The sequence below is a fragment of the Manacus candei genome, unplaced genomic scaffold (genome assembly GCF_025592945.1).
Source record: "Manacus candei isolate 608988 ecotype Guabito, Panama unplaced genomic scaffold, ASM2559294v1 h1tg000014l, whole genome shotgun sequence".
NCBI classification, from domain to species: domain Eukaryota; kingdom Metazoa; phylum Chordata; class Aves; order Passeriformes; family Pipridae; genus Manacus; species Manacus candei.
Genome location: NW_026138062.1, coordinates 22,562,754 through 22,587,674, shown reverse-complemented (window position 1 = coordinate 22,587,674; position 24,921 = coordinate 22,562,754). Strand labels below are relative to the sequence as shown.

Genomic DNA, 24,921 nt, shown 5'->3' with positions numbered 1-24,921 from the left:
GCCTTCCCGGCTCCCGTCGCTGCGCTCCCTCCCTCTCCCGGCGCCGCCCATCCCGCCCCGGCGGGCGCAGGGGAGCCGAGGGGAGCCGAGCGGAGTGGAGCGGAGCGGCGGCGCTGCCTGGGGAGCGGCGATGTGAGTGCCGGGGCTGGGAGGGAGCGGGCACAGCTCCTCGCCCTGCGTGCCGGGGCCGGGTCGGGCCCAGGCCCCCGCAGGCCGTGTGGGGGCCAGGGGTGGCGGGGCTGTGGCGGTGCCCCGGCTGCGGCCCGCGACCCCCACCCCGCTGAGAGAGGGGTTTCCTCGTCGCTCCGGTCCCTCTGTTCCCGGCCGTCCTCCTTCTGTCTTCGGGTTGTTTGTTTATTTGTTTTCGCTGCGCTTTCGTCCCCTTATCTCCCTGGCACACGGCGGGCAGCGGCGCCTCCCGCCGGCGAGGGACTCGACGGCCCGCAGAGCCGGGCGGGCTGCGGGGAAGAGGGCCTGCGTCCTCCTGACCCCACTCCGTCCCCTTGCAGTCCCCCGTCCTCCTCCTCCTCCTGTCTCCGTCTCTCCTGCCCCACTCCCTTCTACCTGACCCCCCATTCCCCCCTGCACCTCTTCCCCCTGCACTCCCCTTCCTCCCCCTCTTTCCGTCCCCCCTGCAACCCCTCTCCCTCCCCCCTTCTCCCCCAGGTCCCCCCACCATTCAGGCTCCTTTGACGTCTCTGGTCCTGCCTGGGTGAATCGCGCGGAAGAAAAGCCTCTGTACCTTGGTTTTACCTGGCCGTCGCTACCTCCTTTAAGTCTTTGTTTAGGAAATTTGTGTTAGTACCTGAGCACGTGGGGGGAGGGGGGGGTAGAAATCCAGGTCGAGGTCTTTTATTAGTTGCGAATGGCACATGAATGGCATTTGCTCCTTTCTGTTACTTTTCAGGATATCCTAACTTCCCTGCTAAAAAAAACCAAAAAACAACAAAAACAAAACCAAAAACAAATCTTAAACTGGTCAAAAATTTCTTCTCTGGGGCCATATTTGATAGTGAGCTGTGTGAGGCTGTCTTGCAGACTGGTACTATGTACAGCAGTGTTCTTAATTTTAGGTATTGCTAAAATTATACCTGAACAGTTTCTTGACTCAATTTATGTTGCTATTTTTTTCTCTCTTCTAATTCTTATCAAATTCTTCCTGACATAGCCCATATCTTTCTTCTGCATCTACAGCAGCAGACCTCTGGTCTCAGTAGATATCCCTGACTTCAGATATTTAACTTTTGAAGGCTGACTGAAGCAGTTTGCTTTTAGGTTCCCTGTATAAGGAAGAAACATGCACCTAAGGAGTTCAGTTTGCTTCTCAAGTGCCTCTTTAGGATGGAAAGAGCAATATTTTGGAGATTACAGTTTCTATCATTGAATTGGAAAACTAAGACAATGCTAATCTCTCTATTTGGACAACTGAAGTTAGGGGACATGACCTAGAGAACTGGAGTTCCATACATGCAGAAGGCTGCCTTCCCTGATAGCCTTGTGCATTCTTGTATATTATTAAAAATATTTTTAGCATTTGAAGTAGTTGAATCACCATCCCTGGAGGTATTTAAAAGACATGTAAATATGTCACTTAGGGACATGGCTTAGTGGTGGATTTGGCAGTGTTAAGAGTTGGACTCTATGATCTTAGAGGTCTTTTTCAAATTAAATGATTCCGTGATTCCATAATTTACAATTTAGAGAAGAGGTCTGGTAAAGCAGATTCATGAAAATTATCTTCAATGCCAATACAGGTCAGACTTAGCACCTTCTGCAAACTCTGCTCTCCATGAGATATTGTGATTTGTATGTAGTTCAGAGGGGGCTAACACAGTAATAAAAAGAAGCAACCACTTGGGTTGTAAATTAGAATTTACAGAAGGTCTGCAAAAAATATAATTGACTTGAGAGCGAAAAGAACAAAATCATATAGAGAACTGCCATGTTTCATGTGGATGAAACTCCCATCCAGTCCTACTCTCTCAGAGCCCACATATAGACATATATTCCGTGTCCACATATGTGGGCTCCGACATATGTGGACATACACATGATCTATTAGAAAGCCAAAAAGCTAAGGTTAGGTAAAGGACAGTCCTGTGTATTCACAGTGTCAGGGATGCTATTTTCTTTAGTCCTTATTTTTAAATACCATTTTTAAAAAATAGAAATTAAGAGTTCATATCTAAGAAGAGGTTTTAAGGTAGGATTAGTGCACTGTGAGTGAATGGAGTTGCTGTGAATTATTCAAGAGCGTGAGCCATGGCACTGGGACCTACTTCACAAGAAAACCTTTTTGCCCTTCTTCCCTGCCAATCTTAGTACTGCCTTTTTAGATCTCAACAATACTGGGATATATGAATTGGAATTAGCTGCTCTGGAATGGCTTCCCATGTGGAGGAGGGTCTATTGTGAAATACATGTGATTGTTTTCTTTTTCTTTTGTTCTTTCTACTTCTTTCAATTGCAGAACTATTACTTTTCTTTAGACGGACACAGTATTCCAAAATAGTATTCAGAAATAGTAACAGATTCTGTTACTATTCCTTTTGGGTGGCTGTTTTAGAGCAGCCACAATATCTACTGTGAGTTACTGTCTTTGTGTTGTCAAAAACTTGAGTCTTACTTACTTCACACGCCTGTACTCAAGAAGATGATGCATGCAGCAGCTGTTCAGTGCTCAAACCTGCAGAAAGCTGTGAGATGTTAACTTCCTGTAAAGTCTTCAGAGGTTGTAGATACTCAAACCAAAAAAGAGTGCTGAGCCTATATGTTAGGTTTTTTTACCCCCTGAAGGCTTATAATTTGGACAGATACACCCCTGATACAAACTCCCCTGCATCCCTGCCAGATTTCAGGTCTGTTTTAGAACAGAGCCGTTGAAAGCAAATGCTTCCAGATTTTGTTTGCACAGCCAAATTCTTTTTTATTGTGTTCAGAACCACCTAAACCAGTTGTCTCTCCTCCTTCCCCCCTTAATTTCAGTATGTAATAGGAACAAAATCCTCCAGCCCAGTCTCCAAGTAAAGTTTGGCAAAGCTGTCTCAGCTGAAGATAGCTACTTTATGAGGGTTTCTTAAGCCTCTGTATATAAGGCTTGCTGTTTGCACCACCTGTTTAAACACGAATAATATAGTAGCTTGTGAGGAGAAGAAGGTAGACAGTTTGGGGCCCTGGACTCTGGTACTGCTGGTGTTACTCTGCAGGTTACACTGTTGACAGAACCTGTCCCCTTGATGTGCTCCCAAACGTGGTTCCCATGCTGGAGTGTCCCAGTCACTGCAGCATAGGCTGCATGATCCTCATGGCTCAAGAAATGAATTATGCACAGTAAAAATACCTGAGTTTCTGTGTTTTCTCTCTGAGTTTCATCATTTTCATGTCTTTTGGAATGGCAAATAGGGCAGGTGCTGTTAGTGCAGAATTGCTACTTGTTCTTCCCCATGTTCTCGCTCCTTATGACATTTTAAATGAATTTTGGAAATCTGAAAATTGTTTTAACATTGATGCTACCTGCACTCTGCTGTTTGTAGCAAAGACTTTGTCATTTCATTAAAGTTTCAAGAAAATAGTTTGATTTTTACTCCCTCTTTTTCCCCTCCTTCCCCCTTAGCCCTCTGAACTGTTGCACATTCTGTGTTGGTGGTGCGACCAGTAAAAGTGGAAAGAAAATCACTGCACTTGAGGAAACATAAATTTCTTGCAAGTTAGTATAGGATTTCCAATTCTGGATGGAAGTTTACAGCAGTTTGTCCAGAAGTTGCCCATCTGTGTCGGTGCTTGCTCTTTTTTCTAGTGGTGTGAACTCAAGTGGAAAATCTTTAAGAGAATTACATAGTATGTAAGATTTCTCATGCCCATAAGGCACAGAATTGAGACTGTAAGTTACACAATTAATTTGAAATGCAGAATTTAAAGTTCCTAGGATATCTGGTTTTCTGCACAGAGTACCATTTACATTTATTTTATATGTAACAACAGAGAGCCAGCTTCAGTTTTTATCAAAACCAATAGAAGATGAAGACAAAAGGCTTCTGTGTTCAAGATGTGGATTTGTACTGAACGCATAGGTGTGCCCTCAAGTTCTCCAGCATGATTGCTCTATGTGCAGCTACAGTGGTTTGCAACAGGTGTGATGTCCAGTAGCATTTAGGAAAGAAATCGGTGAAAAATATAGCTATGAAAATACAACTCACCAAACTCTCAGGTGTTGACCTGTGGTGGGTGCAGCTGTACAGTCTTAATTTTAGCACTTACACTTGATTCTGTTAAAGAGAAAGAGCCTCCTGTGTTAGGTTAAACTTGGAAGTAGGCAGAGATTCCTGCATATCCAAGACATTCAGTGTGGCTTTTTTCCAATTTATGTGTTTTATATCAGAATTGTTCCATTGCCTTAGAAAGGTTAACCCTACCTTTAGCTGGAAATTTATTATAAATGATGTTGAAGGATTTAGAGACAATTTAAGAGTTATAGCTCAAATAGGAAAAAGGATCTCAAGGTATTTTGAGCTCTGAATTTTTCCCTTCCACTCATCTGGTTTTTCAGCCAGAGCATTTGATTTCTCAGGCTTCGCCCCTGGTGCACTTTTTTGTAACTCACAGAAAAAGCCTTTGAATTAAATGTGGGACTAAGTAATCACACAAAAATACACCACTTAGGGATGAGCAGATTTCTGTTTAAATTGGGGAAAGCCCAGCTACTGCTTTCTAGATTTCCAGAAAATTGCTTGAAAAGCTGCACATTGCTAACACAGTATTGCTTACAGGTTGGTACATTTTTGCAGAGTATATCCTTTGCACTTACACTTTTAAATAATTGTAGCCTCTTGGTAATTGTACTTTTACATTAAGCACTGGTAGGAGAATGTATTTTTATACCTGCTTAAATTTTAGGAGTTGAGTCAATCAGGTCTATTTCTGTAATTAAAGATCTGATTGCAGGTATCATGAGGATTGAGGGTGCTATTGTTGTGTGTGGAAAAAGTTTTGGTTTCATTGAATGAGAATGTATTTTCCTTGGACTTTGTGCATTGATCTTCAGACAGAAGACAAAGATGAATTTTTTGGGCTGACCTTTTTTAATATTGTCAGTGTAATCTTGAAGTTTTTTTTTATTTTGTCCCTCATTTTTTTTCTTTTTAACTTAAAAAATGTAGAAGTCTGTTGCTCAATTGTGTACTGTTGAACCAATGCATTGCATCTGTTGCTGCAAGCCTATGAGAAATAGAATTTTTCTGCACAAGTCTTATCTGGCATTATAAAGTGGTTTTTGATGAAGAAACAGCCATTGGAGCGATTGTTTATTTTGTTGTTAAATACTTTAATATACTAGCTTTTGAGCTCTGAAGTTTTCCCCAAGTTTCCTCACTTACCTAGTTGCGTGGTTCAAGAATAGTTGCATTTTTACACTGAAACATCCAAACAATTTACTGCCATGTCTGTGACCCCGCAAGTCAGAATCTGGTCTGGGATTCACTCCACAGTGTCCAGAGCTGCACCTTTGTGTTGCTGAGTTCATTGTGGACAGTATCAAAAGCAGGATTCAGCATTAAATCTAAAGTTTCGCTTAGAAACGTTTACTGATACATTTTTATGGGAAAGAGTGCAAGTTGCACTTTTATGACTGTTCTGTGTTTAATTGGGGTATCTAGAGCTGCTTTTTTATCTCTGACTTGCTTTGTCTTGTATTTCTGATTCTTAAAGCACCACCTCCACTGTAAAAATTTTGCAGTCTTTAGGGGTCAGATGGGCAGAATCCTAATACTGAACTGTGCTTTATGGGACACAGTAGTCAATGTAGCTACTCTTGCTGGCTCCCCAGACTTTGCTAAACAAAAAAAAACCCCAAACAAGCCAACAAAAAACCCGAAACAACCAACCAAAAAAAAAAAAAAAACCAAGGAAAAAACCCTCCACCTCTTAGCATTCAATCACCCAAAGAAGACTAAATTTAGTTTCTGAAAATGTAGATATATAGATAGATATGAAAACCTGTGGCTTTGGTTATTGTTTCAGATTAAAGATCTTTTTTTTTCTTTCCCCAGGGCCGATTACTGGAAATCTCAGCCAAAAAAATTCTGCGATTACTGCAAGTGCTGGATAGCAGACAACAGACCTGTACGATGGTCTACCATACTATGTCAATTATTTTGAATTACTAGGAATTTGAATTGCAGGCTTTTAACATCACTTTTTGATACTAGTCTATTGATGCATGAAATTTGTTTTTAAAAAATGTCTTTGTAATACTTGTGATCCTTAAAATATACTGCATGAGAACCAGATACCTGCATACAAGATGGTGTGTGCTGTTCCACTTGACAGTACAGATAAGAACTAAAATATCTGACCCTGCTTTTTTCTTTGAGTTCTGTAACTTAACATTTGATCTGTCTTGAAACTTTGTCTGCTCCTGTTCCTCACTTTCATGTGCAAGAAGAAAGCAAAACCTGGCATTTGTACTGTTTCTATGTAGTAGGCATGGTACAGCCAGCAGTCTTGAGCATTTAAAGCAGGTTTCTTTCATTTCACACAGCCTACAGAAATATTACAGGTGTTTCTGACTTGTAGATGTCTTTTGCAGACTACTAGACCCAGTGGTTTCTTACTTAGAAATAAGTTTTGCATTCCTGATTGGATGCCAGGAGTACTCTTAGAGCTGAGCTTCATCAGGCTTACAGTAAGATACCTCAATTAATTAGCTCACAAGAACTGCAGGTATCTTCTTGGAGTCAGTGAAGAGAACTGCTTATAAAGGGAGAGATATGAGTACCTTGTAAAGTCTGTCTTCAAATGAGTTATCCCTGAATGTGCATCCTCTGCACATCAGTTCATGCAGAGGAAAGAAAGAAATTCTAGGGTTACTAGGTCAGGTTTAGGCACCTAACATCTGAACACCTAAATGAGCTCAGACATTTTTTTCTGAGAACCACAGGAGGACTTCCACTGTTGTGCCCATAGGGAGCTTCTGAACTCCTTCCAGCTCCTACTGGCTTGTCTTCCTGGCAGCTTTTTGGCTTGCGGACTGTTCTGTTGTCCTTAGTTACCCAACTCTCCCACTTTGCCTTTTCTTTTTCTCTCTCTCTTTCTCAGATATGTGGACCTGCAGTTCGAGTTCATGAGATATTTGTGGAGTTAACATTATCTAATTAAGGGTGGTAGCTAATATTTGGAACACTAATTAACCCATATGGTTTTTAAAAGTTTGCATGAGAACAGGATAAAAAACAAAATTAATGACACTTGGAAGTGTCATCACTTGGAAGGATAGCATGAAGAGGGAGCCCAGGTTCCCTGTTACTTGTCTCTAATATGTTACTGAACAGTATTATTTGAAAAAATTTAAATCTTATAAATACACTGAGATTCTGTGATACCATCCTGGAGTGTTGCTGATTTTTCATTATTTCTATGTTGAGTGTTTCTCAGTGTTCCTGTGTTCCACCCATTTCATAGCTTTAGTTTTGCTGTAAGTGTTCTCAGAACAGGTTACTTTTAGGTTCGTTCAACTAAGCTTAGTCTAACTAAATTTTAAGTAAGTAAAATTATTTTTAAATTGTATAATACATATAATTTTTCTTGGTTTTTTTCTCACTTTGAAGAGCATTGATTTTCATGAAAGAGGAAAGAATCATAAAGAAAATGTGGCAAAAAGAATTAGTGAGGTAACTCAAATATCTTAATTGCACAAATGCTTATTTTTACTCTCTTATCATATTTGTTTAATTTATTCTCTTATGGGTTTTCTGTTTTGTTTTAGATTAAAAAGAAAAGCTTGGAAAAGGCAAAAGAAGAAGAAAACATGTCAAAAGAATTTGCGGCAATGGAGGAGGCTGCAATGAAAGCATATCAAGAGGATATGAAAAGGCTTGGAATTAAGCCAGGTAGTTCACATAGCTGCCAAAAGATAAAAGGCAGAATTGAAAGAATATTGAATAGGAAAGTTTTGTCTTAAATTGGGTTTTGGAACGTGAGAGGAGGCCTCCAGGACTGTGTTTGCTCATTAATAATAAAAAAAAAAGAGTAGTCTACAATTTGCGAGTAGTAGAAGTGGCAGCCCAGAACATTTTCAGCTATGGTATCCTCTGATCCATGGAACAATCAAATTCCGAGTAGAAAAATTAAATAATGTGATAACAAAAAAAAATAGGCTGTAGTTGGTGCTTTGAATGACCAGTGCTTCAGTGCTTCAAGCTTCCCTTGATTAACTTTATGTTTCACTTTTGCCAGTTGGAGACAAAAGTTCCTATGCGTAGGAGAAGACTGGGTTCCCACTTGTGTCTGACAGTGGAGATGAGAATCTCCTACTCAGCTTGCAGTTCAGCAAGTACCTTTGTTCTGTCCCTGTGAAGACATACTATCCTCTAAAAAAAAAGTTTGTAGTTTCAGGCTGCTGTACCAGCTGTCTTTCTCATAACGCTTTTAGTTTGGTTTTTGTTGTTTGGTTAGAGCTAATTGATCCAAATGGTTTTTGTTATTCATCTTTTTAAATTTGGACTTTGTTATGACACTATGGAAGTGCTACAGTGTAAGATTCTTTGAATATAGTCTTTTAAGAGTGCTTGCTGTGAGTGTAATATTGATGACTGTCACACATTAGTGAAAATACTCATAAGAACAAAACTTCCTATTTTCTGTTGTACAAGTGACTAATATTTAAGTGCAGATTATTACTCTTTTTTATAAGGGCAGTATTGTTTTCTTTAAGACGCTGTAGGTCCCAGTTCAACACCGAGTAAAACACAGAGTAACACAGTGGAAACTAAAGGAAAGAAAGAAAAGAAAGAGAAGAAGGAAAAGAAAGAAAAGAAAAAGAAGACAACTGAAACGAAGCAGTGGGTGCAAGGACTGTCTCCAGAAGGCTATACATATTACTATAACACAAAAACTGGAGGTAAAAGGAAATGCAGATATAGTTACTGGATCTAAGTGAGAAATGACTACCTGCATTTCTTTACTCTTCTACTCTTTCAGTAGTAAGCTGATTATTAAAATGTGAACGATTTGATGGAGTTTTGATATTTAACATTCAAGACTTAGGCATCCAGAATTTCAGAGTAGTTTTGCTGTTGATTAATAATAGAAGAATGCAGTAATTCCACAGTTTCTGGAAATGTTTAGCCTGTCAGAGGTTAAGTATACAAAAGATAGCTGTGTTCTTCCTAAACAAGTTTTCTGATCAGGAATGTGAAATAAACCAATTGTTTCTTTCCAAATTTACAGGCTTTATCTAACTGACTTTTCTTGAAGAACTGTGTGTTGTGATCTACTTTAGAGCATAAAAGCCACTCTCTTTTATGATTAACGAGAATTTTACAAACTGTTTCTTATAAATCTAAGGGTTGGCACTAGTATTTACTGTAGTCTTTCCTCATACAAGATAACGTCCAAAAGGTAAAAATCTTGTGCGTTTGGTTTCTTTTGGCCTAACATTTAAAAAAGGCCAAACAAACCCCCCACCTTTTTTTTTAACTGAATTTTCAGTATCTGTGTATCAGCCATATAGAGTCTAAAGGGTCGCTAATTCCAGTAAAGCCAGGTGTAATTATGATACTTTTGATTTATTTTTCATACGATAGTTTTATCAAGGATTATTCATATTCCAGTGAGGTATATCTATATTATTTGTTTATGTGTGTGCACACATCAGTGTTATATCTTTTAGATCTCGTTTTATAAAAGATTATTAAACATAAACAGGATTGAATGATGGGTGAAATGTGCCTTTGTTTTTTCAGAATCACAGTGGGAGAAACCTAAAGGATTCCAAGGCAACTCTCAAAACTCAAAAACGGTAATCAAATACTATTATTCATACTTTTCTTTAGGATACAGTTATGTAATAATTTCTGGTTTTCCTTGGTTTATTATGATCATGGAACCTATGTACAAGCAATTATTTAACACATTTAGAAATTTAGCATGTTACTCTATTTTCCTTGTTTGAGGCACAGGGAAACTTGCAGAATAGTCTAAAGACAGAAAGACTGTTATTAATGGGCTTTCCCCTGATACTTATCACTCCAGGATTTTTGTGCTTTGCAGCATTAAAACCAGGATTTTTCCAAATCTCCTGTTAAGTGATGTTATGTTTCTCATTTTCAAGATAGGTGTCATATGTACACTATGATTTAATGTAAGGGTTTTTTTGGTTTGCCAGTGTTGGATTTTACATTAGAGTTCAAAAAAACCTGGTGTTTTCAGAGTGCTTAACATTCTCTAGCTCTATATTGTCCCATCACATGCTGCTCTGGCTTTCTGATTCCCTTATCCTGTGGTTTTGCACCACTTGTTAATCAGCACTTCAACTTTATCTTTTCAGTCAAGGCATAGCATTGCAATATTTATAAGCCAATCTTACTGTAGCCTTCCACCGAAGGAGGCGGTCCTGAAGCTAATCTTGTATGGTCTTTGGTGCATATTTACCCTGACAGTGAACTAGTTCAGGGAGTGAAGGCATCAGAGTTTAGGTTAGTGCTTTGTAGGCTTATTTCCTTGCCATTGGCTATCTGGTTAATCAGAGAAATGCCAGTGTGGGGAGAGCAGACTGGGGGGAAAAGGCACTCCCTTCTTGGCAACAATTTGAAGTTAGCTCAGCTCAGCTATATCATAAACACACACCTTCAGCCTTGGATATCTCTCTAGTACCACATGGCTGTATTTTGCCATTCCTTCCTCACCCTGCTCAGTGACTTTGTGCTGTCTTGAGTTATTTTTGCTACAACTAAAAACAAGCGTTTGATTGCTCCCTTATTTAGTCTGAGCTAAACATATTGGGAACACTCTAGACCTCTAACAAGGACTCACTGCCCAGAAGTTAAAGGGCATGCTTGCAATATGCCGTGCAAGTGAGATTCAGGAGCCCTCCTGGTTTTACAGCACATTACATTGCTGCTCATACTTTGTAAGAGGTGGGAAGAACAGAATAATGAAGAGGCATATTGAAGACTACCTATAACCAGTTAGACTGACATTGTGCTTGTTAGAATTCGTGTCATAGGATACTCAGTGTGCCTAGTGTCAAATATTTGCTGAAAACCTCCAGGCGCCAGGTCTAAAACGATCAGGATCTAACACTTAACAAAAAGGATAGGTTGTACTTAAGACTACTTTTTTGATCCACTTTCTACTTACGTAAAAGAAACATTTCTTTTGCTTCTTTTCTTGAAATGAGCACACTGAAACTTTTGAGGACAAAACCTTGAAGAAACTTGCTTACTGAAGGCTTTTTTGCCTTTGCTTGCTCTAAACCTGCTGGTACATTTTTTGTTGTTGTTTGTTTACAGAGTGGGTGCAAGAAGCTTAACTTCTGATTTTGTTGCGTTTAAAAAAAAAATAAACCCAAGTTTTATTAAGAGTATTAAGCAAATGTAGATGTATGTGTGTGCAAAACGTAGACGTTATTAATGCCGAAATAAGGTATGGTGAAGCAGCACAGATATTCTGCCCAACACAGGGGAGCAGGCAGTATAAGTACTTAAGGAGCAGTGAAATAGTTGTATGTGCTAATGTAGCTAAAAATCGGGTTCTTAAGGAAGATGTTAGGTCATGGGTAATGCTGATCATGTATCTGTAGCTAATTCTGAAAAAAAAAATTACATTACATGTTCACAAAGATACGCCAGCAAGTTCTGCCACATTTCATATGTATTTATAAATCAGTAGGGAAAAACAGACCATTGTTGAACTCAGTGCTTTACGGAAGAAGTTAAATCATTGGTGTGCATTCATACAAAGTTTGATTCTATATTTGTGGTGAAAATCTATTTTGGGATACATTTCTGTTTGTTATTTAATTTCTGATAGTATTTATTGGTATTGTTTTTTTTTTAACCCTCACTAAGATCTGCGTCTTCTAGAGAATTTTTTCATCAGTCTCTAGTAAAGACAATAACACAAATAGGAAATTACAACCTCAGGGGTGAATACTTTGGAAAATAAAGAAAACATGTAAAATAATGGTCTATATAATAATTTGAACTTCATGGCAACATTTACTATAGAGGCTCATACAGATTATCCACTGTTTGAAAAATAATTGTTTATGTGCATTTGCAATATTTTAAGTCATGGAATTCAGTCTCATTTGAGTCAAAGGGAATATGTGCTAACAACATTAGGGGTTCAAGCTTTAAACCAGTAAAGTAACCACAGACAAAAAATACTCAGGAGTTGAATAATCTTACAAGTGATGCTTTGGCTGATCCCGATAACTTTTTCATTAGCTCCTGTATCTTTTTCCTAGGGAGCAGAGTGGGTAGAAGGTGTCACTGAAGATGGTCATACCTATTACTATAACACACAAACTGGAGGTAAGGAGAGAACTCTGTTAAGCTCTGTTTCAGGAGGGAGGGTTTTCAGAGAAGCTTTTTGTTTTGCAAATTAACTGCATTTTAAGGCCCTTACTAAGTTTTGTATTTTTTAAGCTGCAGTCTTAGTTGAAATATACTTGTTGCTTAAGTCACTGCTGGCTTTACAGCTGTATTGTCAGTGTGTATAAGTTCATGCTTCATAGGGTTTTTTAGACTTCAGCTTGTAACTTTAAGCATTCTTCTTTTCTATATGTATATTGAAATTAGAGTTAGGAAACTAGAAAGGGGATTTTGTTTTCACAGGTACGTAGTACTAAATAAGAATCTCCTAAACTTTTCATCTTGCTGGCATAGCATTGATAAGAGAGCCCAGAATCTTACCTCCCACTTCTTTTACCCTTTTTTTTTCCCTACATGGGAACTTTGTGGTGACTCCCTCAGAATGTTTTCTAAATCTGTTTGAATCATTTTAAGGTCAGTGAGGCCTCTCTGGAGAGGAAGTGTTTTTTATGCTGGCTATGAGTTTTTCTACTGCTATTTGGTATGAAGTGGCATTCCCCATGATGCCAAGAACAGAAAAAAAAACCAACCAAAACCTTTCAGTTTTTAAACCAGTCACTCCCCTGCCCCAATGATTTGTGGTTTCTTCTTTGGAAAGGGAAAGGAGGTGTTGCTTATTTTTAAACATTGCCTTCTAAGTTCAGATGCATTTTATGCATTTGGGTGTATTGTTTTTTTAAGTTCTTCAGAGACATATGACACTTGTGAATAATGTGTTTATAGTCATCGCATTTGGTAAAATTTTGGCTTGTGAGATTTCAAATTGATCCTTTACTTTTATATAGCTGTAAACGTCTTGGAAATGTTTGAGAATTACCTGTTGGTTCTAATAAGAGTAATCCCATCCTCTGAAGACAGGACCAATTTTTAACTGATGTAAATAGTCATAATTGTCTCATCTTAGACATGTAACTTAGGAGACTGATATCTCTGGACTTAGTGCTACAAGTTGTGCTTTGGGAGGCTGTACTGTATGTGGCACCTAAGAAAGTGAACTTTCTCATTTACTAATCTAAAGCCAGATGACAGCAGTACCGTTAAGTGACTGTGCTGTTCATGCAAAGTCCTTCACTGCCAGTTTTTTACACCTTTACTTCTTCAAGATACATCTAGACGCTTACCTGTTAAATGTTGTTTGCAGTTAAGGATTTCCTTGGAAATGGATAAAATAATTGGAAAAGTAGTTGTTTTGTTACATCTGAAAACTTATATAAAACTATAGATGGAAAGTTGGCCTACTTTCGCCTTATTCTTACTAAAACCAGTTTTAAGACCACTGAATCAACTTTTATTTAAATATTTCCTTTTGATGTATTTACTGGAATACTACCTTTTAATTGAAAATGAGGATATGTATGTACATATCCTATACATACTTTCATGTATTTTCAGATTGATGTTTGTGTTTCCTTGTTTGCTTGACAGCTTTTAATTAGAGACTTAACGTTACCAGGCAAAGGAGCACACGGAAGGGGTTTATCATGCTGGAGACCTGAGGCTTGCAGTTATCATTCTTTACTTTATCCTGTCTTTGTAATCAGCGAACAACTCAAATCAAATAGGCACATCTAGAGGGTAATTAATTCATCGGTCCTGTGTAGGGATGAGAGCGACCACAGTCGTGCGGACCACGGTTCACCGTGTGTTTGAGCTAATTAAAACAAGCTTTATCAACAGTGAACTCAGCTGTCATGACTGTATCTCTGCTGGGAAGTGAAATGTTATCTTTCTAATTATGTTTATTAAAACAAACATACTCAACAAAGGCACAACCCTCATGCTAAATTATTTGCTGTATTTTTGAATAAGGCAGCACTGCTTCTAAAAGGTAATGTTGTCGAAGCAACGAAAGATCAAAATTAGAAGCATAAATAATGGTTGTTCAAATGTTTTGGACAGTATCCACATGGGAGAAACCGGATGGTTTTGTTTCATCTTCAAATGAGAAGAGTCGATGTGACAAGCATTCCGAAGAGCATGCAGAAACAGCATCTGAATCAGACTCAGAAGATAGTGAAAATGAAGCAAAGAGTTCAGAAACAAACTCCAAGGTAATTTTCTTCAGATTTATTTTATATACATCATCTTATACTAAGAAATTATTGCTGTATCTTTTATCTCTTGTGATAGGCTGTACTCATTGAAATAAGATTAAACCGTATGACTGAAAGTAGAATTTTGCACTTCTTTAAATAGTAAAATGAATCTTTGTTCAATTGTTTGGCTCATTAGTGGCACTGTTCCAGGATAGAAAGCATGTTCTTTCCTTCAACTCACCAGAAGTACCTTGAATTCTGCAAGATATGTGATGTTCTCTGAGAAAGGTCACTGTCATCTCTCTGAAATAATCCACAAAATGGTTTGGATTTCAGTGTGAGAATGACTTCAACCCTTCATTGGTAAATGTGACTGCCAATGGACTCCAGGGAATGCTTTGGACCGAAAATGGCATGGTTATAGTTTCCTTATTAAATTGAGAAAAAGCATTGACAGCACATAGTACAACATCTGTGTCAATTAAATATTTAAAATGTAAATGTAAAACTTTAGATAAAAGTGTGTGATTATGGTTTTGGTTGAGTCAAATGGTTTTTCTGAACAGAGACAATTTAAATATAAAATGCATTCATAGGCAGATGTATTTCTGTATCACTGTGCATCATTATAAACTGCTATCAGGTATTAGCAATAAAGTGTGTGTATCTGCATGTACATAAAGCTGCATGTGAATTTTTTTCCTCATTTTTTATTTTAAGACACCCTAAGCTTTGTTTTTAAGTAATTTTGAATTGGCTATGCCTTGCTAACTTCAGCCTTGGTAGATGGGCTTTTCCATCTCGAACTTCTTGTAACATTTAAGAATTGTTTTTCAACTTTATGTAATGAAAGCTCAAGAAGAAAAATTTGCAAATTATATTACAATATGAACTTGTTTCAAGTTACTCTTGGTTGAAAACTATGAATAGTAGATAATACTAAATAAAAGATGTAAAATAAAGATACATTATGTTTTTATTTAGGCATTTTTGCTTAAGGTGGGTTTTTTCCTCTTTAGAGGAAAGGAGATAACAGTGAAGAATCAGAGGAAGGGAAGAAATCTCCTAAAGCTAAAAAGTTAAGTCCATATGGGAAATGGCGAGAAGTTAAGTCAGAAGAAACTGGAGATAAAGAGAAGAGTACATCAGCTTCCCAAGAAACCTCTAATGATGGATCTAACACGACCAACCCTTATGGAAAATGGAAAGCACTTAAGGAAGTAGGAGAAGAACAAGAAAAAGAAGAAGAAGAAGAAGGGTGAGTATCTTTTTTACCTCGACTATTGTCATAATGTTGTTTTCAAGAGCTGAAGCTTTTTCTTCTGAATTCTGGAAGCATTAGCACAGCAGTAATTGGAATACAATTCTTTCTGCCATGATTATTTTAAGTAATAGCTCTCCATTGCATATGTCAGTGGCGTTTTGGTTTTAGTGTAGAATTTTACTGTAAGTACAGAGTAAATTAAAGTGATTTAAGAATTCTAGTCATGCATCATTTTTTCAGAGGCTGAGTATCAAATGTTTAAATGTTGTTACTCTAAGCTTAACATCATCTCCTTCATAAATCTGGTTCAGCTTCCTCAGGCACTCTTATGACTGCTCTTTGAACTGCTTCCAGCCTTGGAACAGTAGAGGCAGCTTTCTTGGGGCCTCCAGCTTTCAGGCTAAATTCTGTTTCTTTTTCATGGGTAACTAGTTGGGCAGACTTCACCTGGAGTTTGAGATCTATCTTGATCTTCTAGGACCACCAGCAACTTTACATTGATCGTAGTGGGTTAGCATTGCTTTGAATTCCTTCCTTGTGGGATCAATAGTTGCTGAGATAATGAGTGTGCTTTTTTAGACTCCAAGCAATTTTTACCTAACACTGGTATGTTTGGCTGGGCTACTCCCACAAGCAGTGGATCATTTCTCACTTTGTGGTATTGTACTAACTTTTAACTGTTCACTTGAAGGACACAGCCTAGAAGACACTTCAAATTTTCTATCTTACTTTCACCTAGTATTGCAGTAAAAGACTTCTGATTCAACTATTTTCTTGTTCCCTTTTTTCTCTCATTTCAAAACAGAGTTAACCAAAACCAAAACAAAATCCACTACAGCCTTTTCTGCTGTCACAATGACTAAGTGCTGAAGACTATTAAAATGGGGTGGGAAACACTTTCTCTAATGATTTTACTTGGGAGATGAAAGACAAAATATGTCTAACATAGTTATGCCAGTTTTAAATCGGGTAACTGTCTCTCCCTGTCTCTCTCTATCTCCCCCATGCCTGAGCAGATGTTTTCATGACCTGCATCTGATCAGGAGGGTTGTTTTTGTTTTACTGCATAGTGCCTGAGGTAGCTTTGTTTGTTTGTTTGTTTGTTTGGGGTTTGTTTTTGTTTTTTATTGTGAAGCATGCTGTCTTTTATTGTCATTTTCTTGTGGCTTCCTCTAGGAGTCTGGAGAAAATAGGTTTTGGAGAATGAAAACAGTCTTCTTCCTTATGCTTACTCCATTCTCCACATAACACCTGTGTTGCATCGGCTAGCTGCTCCTTGACTTCTGAGCTGAAAAATTCTTTTGGGGTTTTGGAAAGCACTGTCTAGTAAAAAGTGCTTTCAGCTACTGAACGTTATAGATGAGCCTCTGCATGAGCATGCAGGCTTGAGATAAACACATGTCAATGAGACAAATGCAGTTCATTATTTAATTTGAGTCTAGGCACAGTGACAACCACTTTCAGGAGGTTTATATTTTCAGGATATGGCAGCACTTGCATTTTCTTGACGTACTTGACTTGCAATCATTCTTATGGCTCTTGTTTGGGTGCTCAAAATTATCCATGTCTTCCTTGAAGGGAGGACTTGAAACTAAGTATATACATGAGCTGACATCAGACTAATACTTGGTAGTACCAAGAGTATTCTTGCATGGATTGGCCAATGTGTATCTCTTTGCATCAGTGTTGTGCTGGTGTGATTCCTGACGGACTTGTGATTTAAGTAACTTTCTGCGAAATGTTTCATTCTTCTCTACCGTATATTTATGCCACAGGTTATCTGTGTAGAACACAGTGTTTTGCTGTTGACCCCTTAAAACCAATTAGTCGTTTTTAGTTGATGTCTTTGGTTTGTTCATATCACTGTTAGCTGTGATCCTGGCCTCCAAAGCCACCTCTCCCAACTTGGGGTCACTGACTGATTTGGTAAGCTTGTCCTCTCTTCTGTCGTGCAGTCCCTTGAGGATGGACACTTGAGCAGAACTACTCAATGGTATTTTGGCGGAGAACCACTGCTAAGTACTCACTGACTACTGTCTGTCAATATTCTTATATTTACAGACATGCAGCCCTGTTATCTTTTGCGGGACTGTTTACATGATGAGTACTTGGTCCATGGTCTAAGCTCAGCACGGAATGAGGTTTCAGTTTGTTACTTTTTGTGGCAACCCACACAGAAGAAACAAAGAACATGGATTTTTTTTCTTGATACCTGTCATGATGATGACTAGAAGACTGCATCTAGCTGAAAGATGCTTTGACAAATAAAAATAGCTGTTACGGTCTGCAGTACACCGCATTGTTTTCTCCATGTAGCTTAACCCTTTTATGTTTTCTTCTCTCCTCCCAGTGAAAAAGTGGACCTGGAGCTTCCAAGTACAGAGAGTGACAATGTAGCACCCCCAGTGTTAGAGGTTCCGGAAGAGGAACCAGTGATGTTTAAAGAGAAGACAGTCACCTCCCTTGGAGACCTGACAGAAGGGGTGCCAACATTTAAAAAGAGAAAATTTGAAAATGGAAAATCTAGAAACTTAAGACAAAGACTAAATGATCAGTAGTACTTAACAAATCATTTTAGATTCTGTTTAAGCTAGAGTGAATCAAAAGTTTAATATTTTAAACAGGCTTTTATAAAGAAAATGTTGGATAGAAATTGAGGATTTATAGGTATTAAAACGTATGTGAGTTGTTTTATTTTGATGTGATTGGTTTTGGAATGGAAGTTCGTGTTGTGTTACTTATGCAATACTGTAAATACTTTTTATTTTAACCATGCCGTCTAAGTTCTATTTGCTCTGTGTATGCTGTTTTAAATATGTTGCATAACATATTTTACTTCTTTTCTAAGTATGTGAGAATGTAGTAATGTTTAATATGGCAAAAATGAAGCAGATCTTTTATTTTTACAGAGGAACTGGATCAATAGCGTGTACTAGAGAGCAAAATCATCCCTCAAGATTGTTTATGTGGAGTAGTTTCCCCACTAATGAATAAAAATATTGTACTTACTAACCTTTGGTCAATCGCTTGCCGAAGAGTAGGTGGTGAGACTACCAACATTTCAAACTGATCGTTTGAAAGCTGTTTTTAGAGGAGTTAGTCACATCAGTGCCACCCATTCCAAATGATGTTCTGAAAAATTATTTCTGTACGTGCATGATAGATGTATTAAACCTCTGCAGAAGATTTAAACCTGATGAATCTTAACTTGTAGTAACAGCACCAGAGCCCTGTTGGAGTAGACATTTTTTCTTGTTGTATTTTGCTTTATTGTTGCCTACTTCAACTGTTACTTATAATATTTTCTTTTTTTGGTCTTGCTTTCTTTTTTTCTCTTTTCCAGAAAAAAAGTGCTTGCCTGATATTTTAAAGAAAAAATACTCTAGAGACTTGGCCCTGCTCTAGCATACAGGTCCCTTTTTGAGGTGAATGTGTTTTATCTGCTGATAAGAAGAGTGTGTTGCATAGTTGCAGTGTTCGATAACCTGAGAGGGACTTAGTATATTGAAGCTTGATCATTCTCAGTACCACAGAAGAGGAAAACAAAAGATCAGTAGAGCTGATGGCTGTACTGTCCAAGATGACTTGGACATTTTCTTAAGGATGGTAGATTTGATTTCTTCACTTGGTGGCATTGGTCTGCATTTAGCATCATCAAGATTCATTGCCTGTATTAGAATACAGCTGCACTTATTGCTTCTCTAGCAATGAAACAGTGGACCATAAAGGTTCAAATAATGAATCCATTAAAAACTGTCTCTATTCCTAAAGCTCACAGTGTTTTGTTCAGGAAAGTCTCAGTCAAAAAGAGGTGCAGTTAAGACTGTTGTCAAGAGTCCAGCAAAATAGAGTTGGTAACTCCTGAGCTTGAATTGCTTTGAGAAAACAACTGTTAATCTTTTGGATCAGTGGAGAAAGGAGTGCAAGACAGGAAATCTGATTTATTGTGTATTACAATGGAGGTGAAGTCTTTTTTTCTATTATGTGACATTTGCTTTATGTGTAGAAGAGAATTAAGTATTGTATTTAATCCTGTGTGTTTTCTTGGCTTCATCAGGGTTGTGGGTTTTTTTTCTGATGTTTATTCTGATAAATTTGAAGGTTTCCTGTAAAATCTGGCCCTGGATTGTCATTTAGAGATGCAGGACATGCTGGATGCTTTCACAGTCATAGTTCAGGAATATACAACATGCACTCCACATGAAAGACCTCACATGCAAGGCTAGAACAGAAGCGTCTTTCCTGCCAAGGAGAGGTTGTCAGGTTTGTTATTCAAATTTTTCAGGTTTTGTTCTTATTTGAACGCTACTCTGGCAGCTAGGAGCCTGCTCTAACTTAGTCTCCTTATGTTTGTGACCAGTTTACACTCTTCCTCCCAATTCACACAAGTACTGTCCTTGAGTTAAGTAGCTTTTCTTCATCTTGAATCCATCACATCATCTCTCTTCGAAATCACAAAAAGCATCCTTGTGTGACAGGACCTTCAGTGCTCCACCAGCACTTCTCTTCACCCATTCCAGCCTGAGTCTGCCTAGACTAGATTTGCCTAGGTGATTTTGCCTGGGCTAGTTTGCCTAGAATAAGGCTACACATGATGTCACTAATACTTCCTTAGCATATTGGAAGTAACTCTGGGTATGTCCCTAAACCATATTTGCCTTTCACATGACCACATCACACTGTCTGCCAGAGGTGCCCTGTGACTTAACAGTATAACCAGCTTTCTCTACTCCTTTCCCATTGCCAGCTGATGAATTAACAGCTGGTCATGCTCTCCTTTCAAGCACAATTTTTTTTTGTACTGCTGTACTCATCCTCCTTCTGTTACTCCAGGCCTAAGATATATACATTTCATTATGATTTCTGAAAAATTATTTTATTTTTTATTAGTACAGTTTTTTCCAGTAGTATAGCAATTTTTTTTGTAGGCTCCATTTTTAATATCCTCTGAGGAGGGCATCTTTCCTCTTGTTATGAGGTTTCCAAAATATGAACATCTTTCCTTTAAAATGTTTTGACACATTGAAGTCACAGACGGGGATTTAAGATAGCTATAACTACATCCCTTGAGTAGATGTTTAAAAACATCTGAAAATGAGTGTTCAAAACTTTTGTTCTTGTGGAGCTGCTGTTAGTTGTAATATGAACCAAAGGTCTTTGTACTGTGTTAAATAGACAAACCAAAACATTAGGAAAAGAGATTAAAATATTTTTTTTCACCTCTAGTAAAGTTAGTTTAAATACCTTGTGCTTGGTTTTGCTGTGTGACTTTTAAAGCTTGTGTTTCACAAAGAAATACAGATACAGCTCTTTGCTCTCTACTACCTCTGAAAGTCAGAGACTAGTTTATTCCTAACTGTAAATTATAAAAAAGGCCAGTTGATTTAAATTCGATATACACAAAGCCACTGTTTAATTTTGCAGCATGCTGTCATTCAATTGTCCTTATTGTGTATCTAAGCCAAATATTTTTCTGTTCTACACAAAAATACTGTCTTGTCTGAGATTTAAGGCAGACACTGCTTTTCCAAGACATCTGTTTTTTCACAGATCTCTCTCCCTTCTGTGCTATCTCCCTGCAAAATCTTCTGCTTTTGAAATTTGCTGTACGAATCCTCTAGGTATTACTACAGTTATGCTCCTCATCTGCTAATCCTTCCTTGGGCTGCACTGGCTTTTGACAAAGGAATGTTACTTTTTCAGATGAGTGTTTTCTTTTCTGACTAATCCATTTTCTATCCTACAGCATGTTTTTATCTGCTTGCCTGGTTTTATTGCAAGCTCGAGTGAGGACTACATCCTTGGTTTTACAGGCTGCCATAGATATCATTAGCAGTATGAGAAGGAGAGTCAGAGAGAAAGGGAGTCATTGCAATTTCTGATGATGATTTCTGTTGTGTGGTTTAGAGCAAGTCAATTCACTGCTCTGTATTTTTCTTTCCTTGCCTAATATTTTCACCTGCCTTGTTTGTTTAGAAAGACAGCTTCATAGTACAGGACATTTTGTGCATGTTTTTACAGCAAGGCCTGTCTAAAGTTGGTGATACTTTTAGAAGCAAACATACTGCATATACAGAAAAAAGAAAAATTATTTTATTGTGCATTTGCTATGCCAGGAGCTGTGCGGAGACCTGCTCAGTTTTACCCGTGTTATAGAATAATCCTTGTTCCTATTTAGGCTAAGACAAATTTTAACCCTTCACCTGGGGATTAGTAGATTGAAATCCAGACTTCCCCGATAGGGTGAAGTTTCATTTGACCATCATAGATAAAGTCTGTGCTGCAGCATCTGTGCTGCAGATATTGAGATTTAGAAGGTGGGAGGGCTGGTCATGATATGCATCTGAGTTAAATTCACTAATCTGTGCATGTATAAAACCATTTCTCCTTTTTTTTTTTTCTTCCCTGAAGGAGATTTTATTTCAGTGCAAATTTTTGGCATCTCAGAAAGGGAGTAAAAAACTATTTCACGCTGCTTGGTTTCCTTGATTTGCTTTTTGAGTTGTGCCTCCCTTTTTTAGTACTTTTCTTATTATTGCTGTCTTCCTTGAATCGTGTTCTTCCAGTATTCTCAGATATGCAAATCTGTGTATTACTGCTGTGCCATGTTTCTGGCATCCACCTTCACCTCATCCCCTGCTCTGCCGAGATCTTCAGAAAGCTTTGCGTTCCTAGGTAGGCCAAGGTGTCTCCAGGTCCCAGCTCCTGCCAGCCACTTCTGCTGTTTGCATTGTGCCCTGAAGAACTACAACCATGTCTATTTCCACACAACACACAAGCTATTTCAGGACTGACTACATGTGCTCTTTTGATTTCCTTGATAATTCATTTTTCTGAGACAGATTCCACTGTTCCTCCTATGGGGTTTGCAGCCCTAAAATCCTTCTACTTGTTGGTACAAAAGCTGTCTATACCTTCTGCTATGAGCTGCAGCAACCCTTGGGTTCTGTTTTGTCAGCCATACCTCTTCAGTCTCTATCTACCTCTTTAGTCACCTTACCTTCTACCTGCTAAATTATTTAACCTAGAAACTGTGTTAACCATTTGTGTGATTAACAGGTTTAGCTTTGTGAAATGTTTCAGGGTAGAGCTTGAATAAAATTTTCTGTACAAAGCAAGAAGTGTTACAAATAATAATCTCAAAAAGGCTAAATTTGCCCAAGAGGATTTCCAGAGAGTGTCAGCAAAAATGGGTTTGATTTTACATGTAAAACCAGAAACAGTCTATGTTAAAAACCATAAGAGAGCATTGTACAGACCACGGGATGATGACAGTGGATTTTAATGGCTTGTTTGGGGTGACTGAAGAGTGCTTGTTTTAGTTTATAAGTAACATCTGCAAAGTTAAACAGCTGGTTTATCTTCAACTGCTTCTCAGTTGCAATTACAAAATATTGCAAGCTCTTGATGTGGAGTTTATATGAAAATACAGAATAAAGCTTTCATTTGAACAATCTGCGTTACTACTGTTCATCTGTTCAGGGGGTTTAGGACAACCTGGAAGATTTATGGGTGCATATTCTGTTGAAAGTGGGGCCTGAGGCAAATATGAACTATATATATATAAGAACTATATAAAATATAAAATATATAATAAAAATATGAAAATGCTTCTTAAAAGAAATACTTTTATTTTGTGGTCACCGACATGGTGTCTGGGTGCCTTCCTGTAGCACATTAAGTGGTTACTGCAAATTTGTTTATTCTGTGCATCAACTATGAGTAATAAAAGGCCTGGGTTAAAATTGTTATTTTAAAAATCATTTGTAATAGAGTTCAGGTAAGGTTTGTTGCAGTCACTGTTAGTAACATTCAGAATAAAGCTGAATATATGAACTTTGTGATGACAGATTGTGATTCAGTAGTTACAAATTTGCTGGTCTCAAGAACAATGAGCAGTGCCCTGAGAGTTAGATACACACTTGATGACTAAATGGAAGTAATCAAGGTGAGGTACCTGGGCTGTTCTCCTGCAGAGGGTAAGCATCCATCTTTCCACTGCCATAGAAAGGGCTACTTCCAAGGGCACACACAGCTTTTATGTGGCTTCCTTCTTGGCTGAGTGTGATGCTGCTGCACAAGACCTCAGCAGGGAAAGGAAAGAGATGGAGGTACTACTTTTCATATCAATGGACAGGATCTGCAGAGCGATTAAGTTGGTGCCTTGCACCACCTGTAACATGATGTCTGTGGGTAAGGGCCCAGTTCCACACTGATGGTGGGGAGGGGAAGCCAGGCAGATGGGTGGTACTTTATGTTTGTTGTAACACTGTTTGACAAGGAAATGCAAAGCTACAGGAGAAGGCTGTTGTTTCTAGCAGAGGAACCTGCTCTTGCTCTATCGCACTGTCCCCAGGGGCTGTTCATTGGCCCCCAAGAAGTTGTTACCCCTTTTCCTCCCTGTGCTTTGTTACTGTAATTTTTCCTGCTGATGATTTCACCGCTGGAAGTCGTGATTGCTTGTAGGAACCAAAAAGCCCAAGTTCAGAGTATTCCATCCTGAAAACACCTCAGAAATGGAAGTGTTATACCCCACGTCCCTTCTTTGAGGACAAGTGCCAGCCCACAGTCAAACCCCATCACAATCTCTCAGCTCTTACATCCCACAGAAAGACTAGGGTGGAAGAACTTAGAATAAAATATGGCTTTGAATCTTTTTAAGTTAGGAGCAAACAGTTTCAAATAATGCTTTCTCAATGAGGAGAAGCAAATATTCCTGCACTGCAGGCAGTGACCTCCTGTAGAAGTAGGTCTGCTCTATCCCAAATTCTGTTGTAGCCATATTTTGCTAACACACACACATACATACACACATATATGTGATTGCAGAAGAAGCTTAATAAGACCCTCCAGAATCTCCCAGGCCAGGCTGGCAGAAGGGGCTTAGCTGCTGAATTTCAGTGCCTATGTTTGGGACATCCAAAACTTAGTAGGAAGAGGGCAGCTGCTGTCTGCTTTTCCCTTTCTCATCACTCTGTACCAAACCAGCAACAAAAAAGGGCTACAGAAAATTAATTAATCACAAATATCCCTAAGGTCCTGCAGAAATATGACCATCTTTCTTCCAGTAAAATAAATGAGGACCATTTTTTAAGTGTTTCAATAGTTTTTCATAGTTAAGTACTTCATAGGTATTAATTAATCCTGGAAGTGAAATCTGATTATTTAAAATGTGTACATTTTAAGAAGTTTCTAAGATTATTCAAGAGATATCATTAATAAAATAAATTGGTTTGTGTAACAAAAGTGA

At 38.3% G+C, this 24,921-nt stretch overlaps 1 protein-coding gene across 1 annotated transcript; it reads left to right on the top strand.

Annotated features, from left to right (window-relative positions):
* Nucleotides 1-8: 8 nt before the first annotated feature.
* Nucleotides 9-23,260, top strand: WBP4 (WW domain binding protein 4). Its single transcript, XM_051778738.1, has 10 exons — nucleotides 9-132; nucleotides 6,045-6,117; nucleotides 7,602-7,664; nucleotides 7,760-7,883; nucleotides 8,708-8,893; nucleotides 9,738-9,793; nucleotides 12,245-12,311; nucleotides 14,271-14,422; nucleotides 15,427-15,665; nucleotides 18,022-23,260. Coding segments are annotated over exons 1-10 (1,170 nt in total). The 5' UTR covers nucleotides 9-130; the 3' UTR covers nucleotides 18,230-23,260.
* Nucleotides 23,261-24,921: the final 1,661 nt, after the last annotated feature.

What these genes read in the sequence shown, in the direction of transcription:
- WBP4 (XM_051778738.1), top strand. An exon ending in CTATAACACAAAAACTGGAG is followed by an intron (nt 8,894 to 9,737) that starts GTAAAAGGAAAT and finishes TTGTTTTTTCAG; the next exon opens with AATCACAGTGGGAGAAACCT. An exon ending in GTTCAGAAACAAACTCCAAG is followed by an intron (nt 14,423 to 15,426) that starts GTAATTTTCTTC and finishes TTTCCTCTTTAG; the next exon opens with AGGAAAGGAGATAACAGTGA.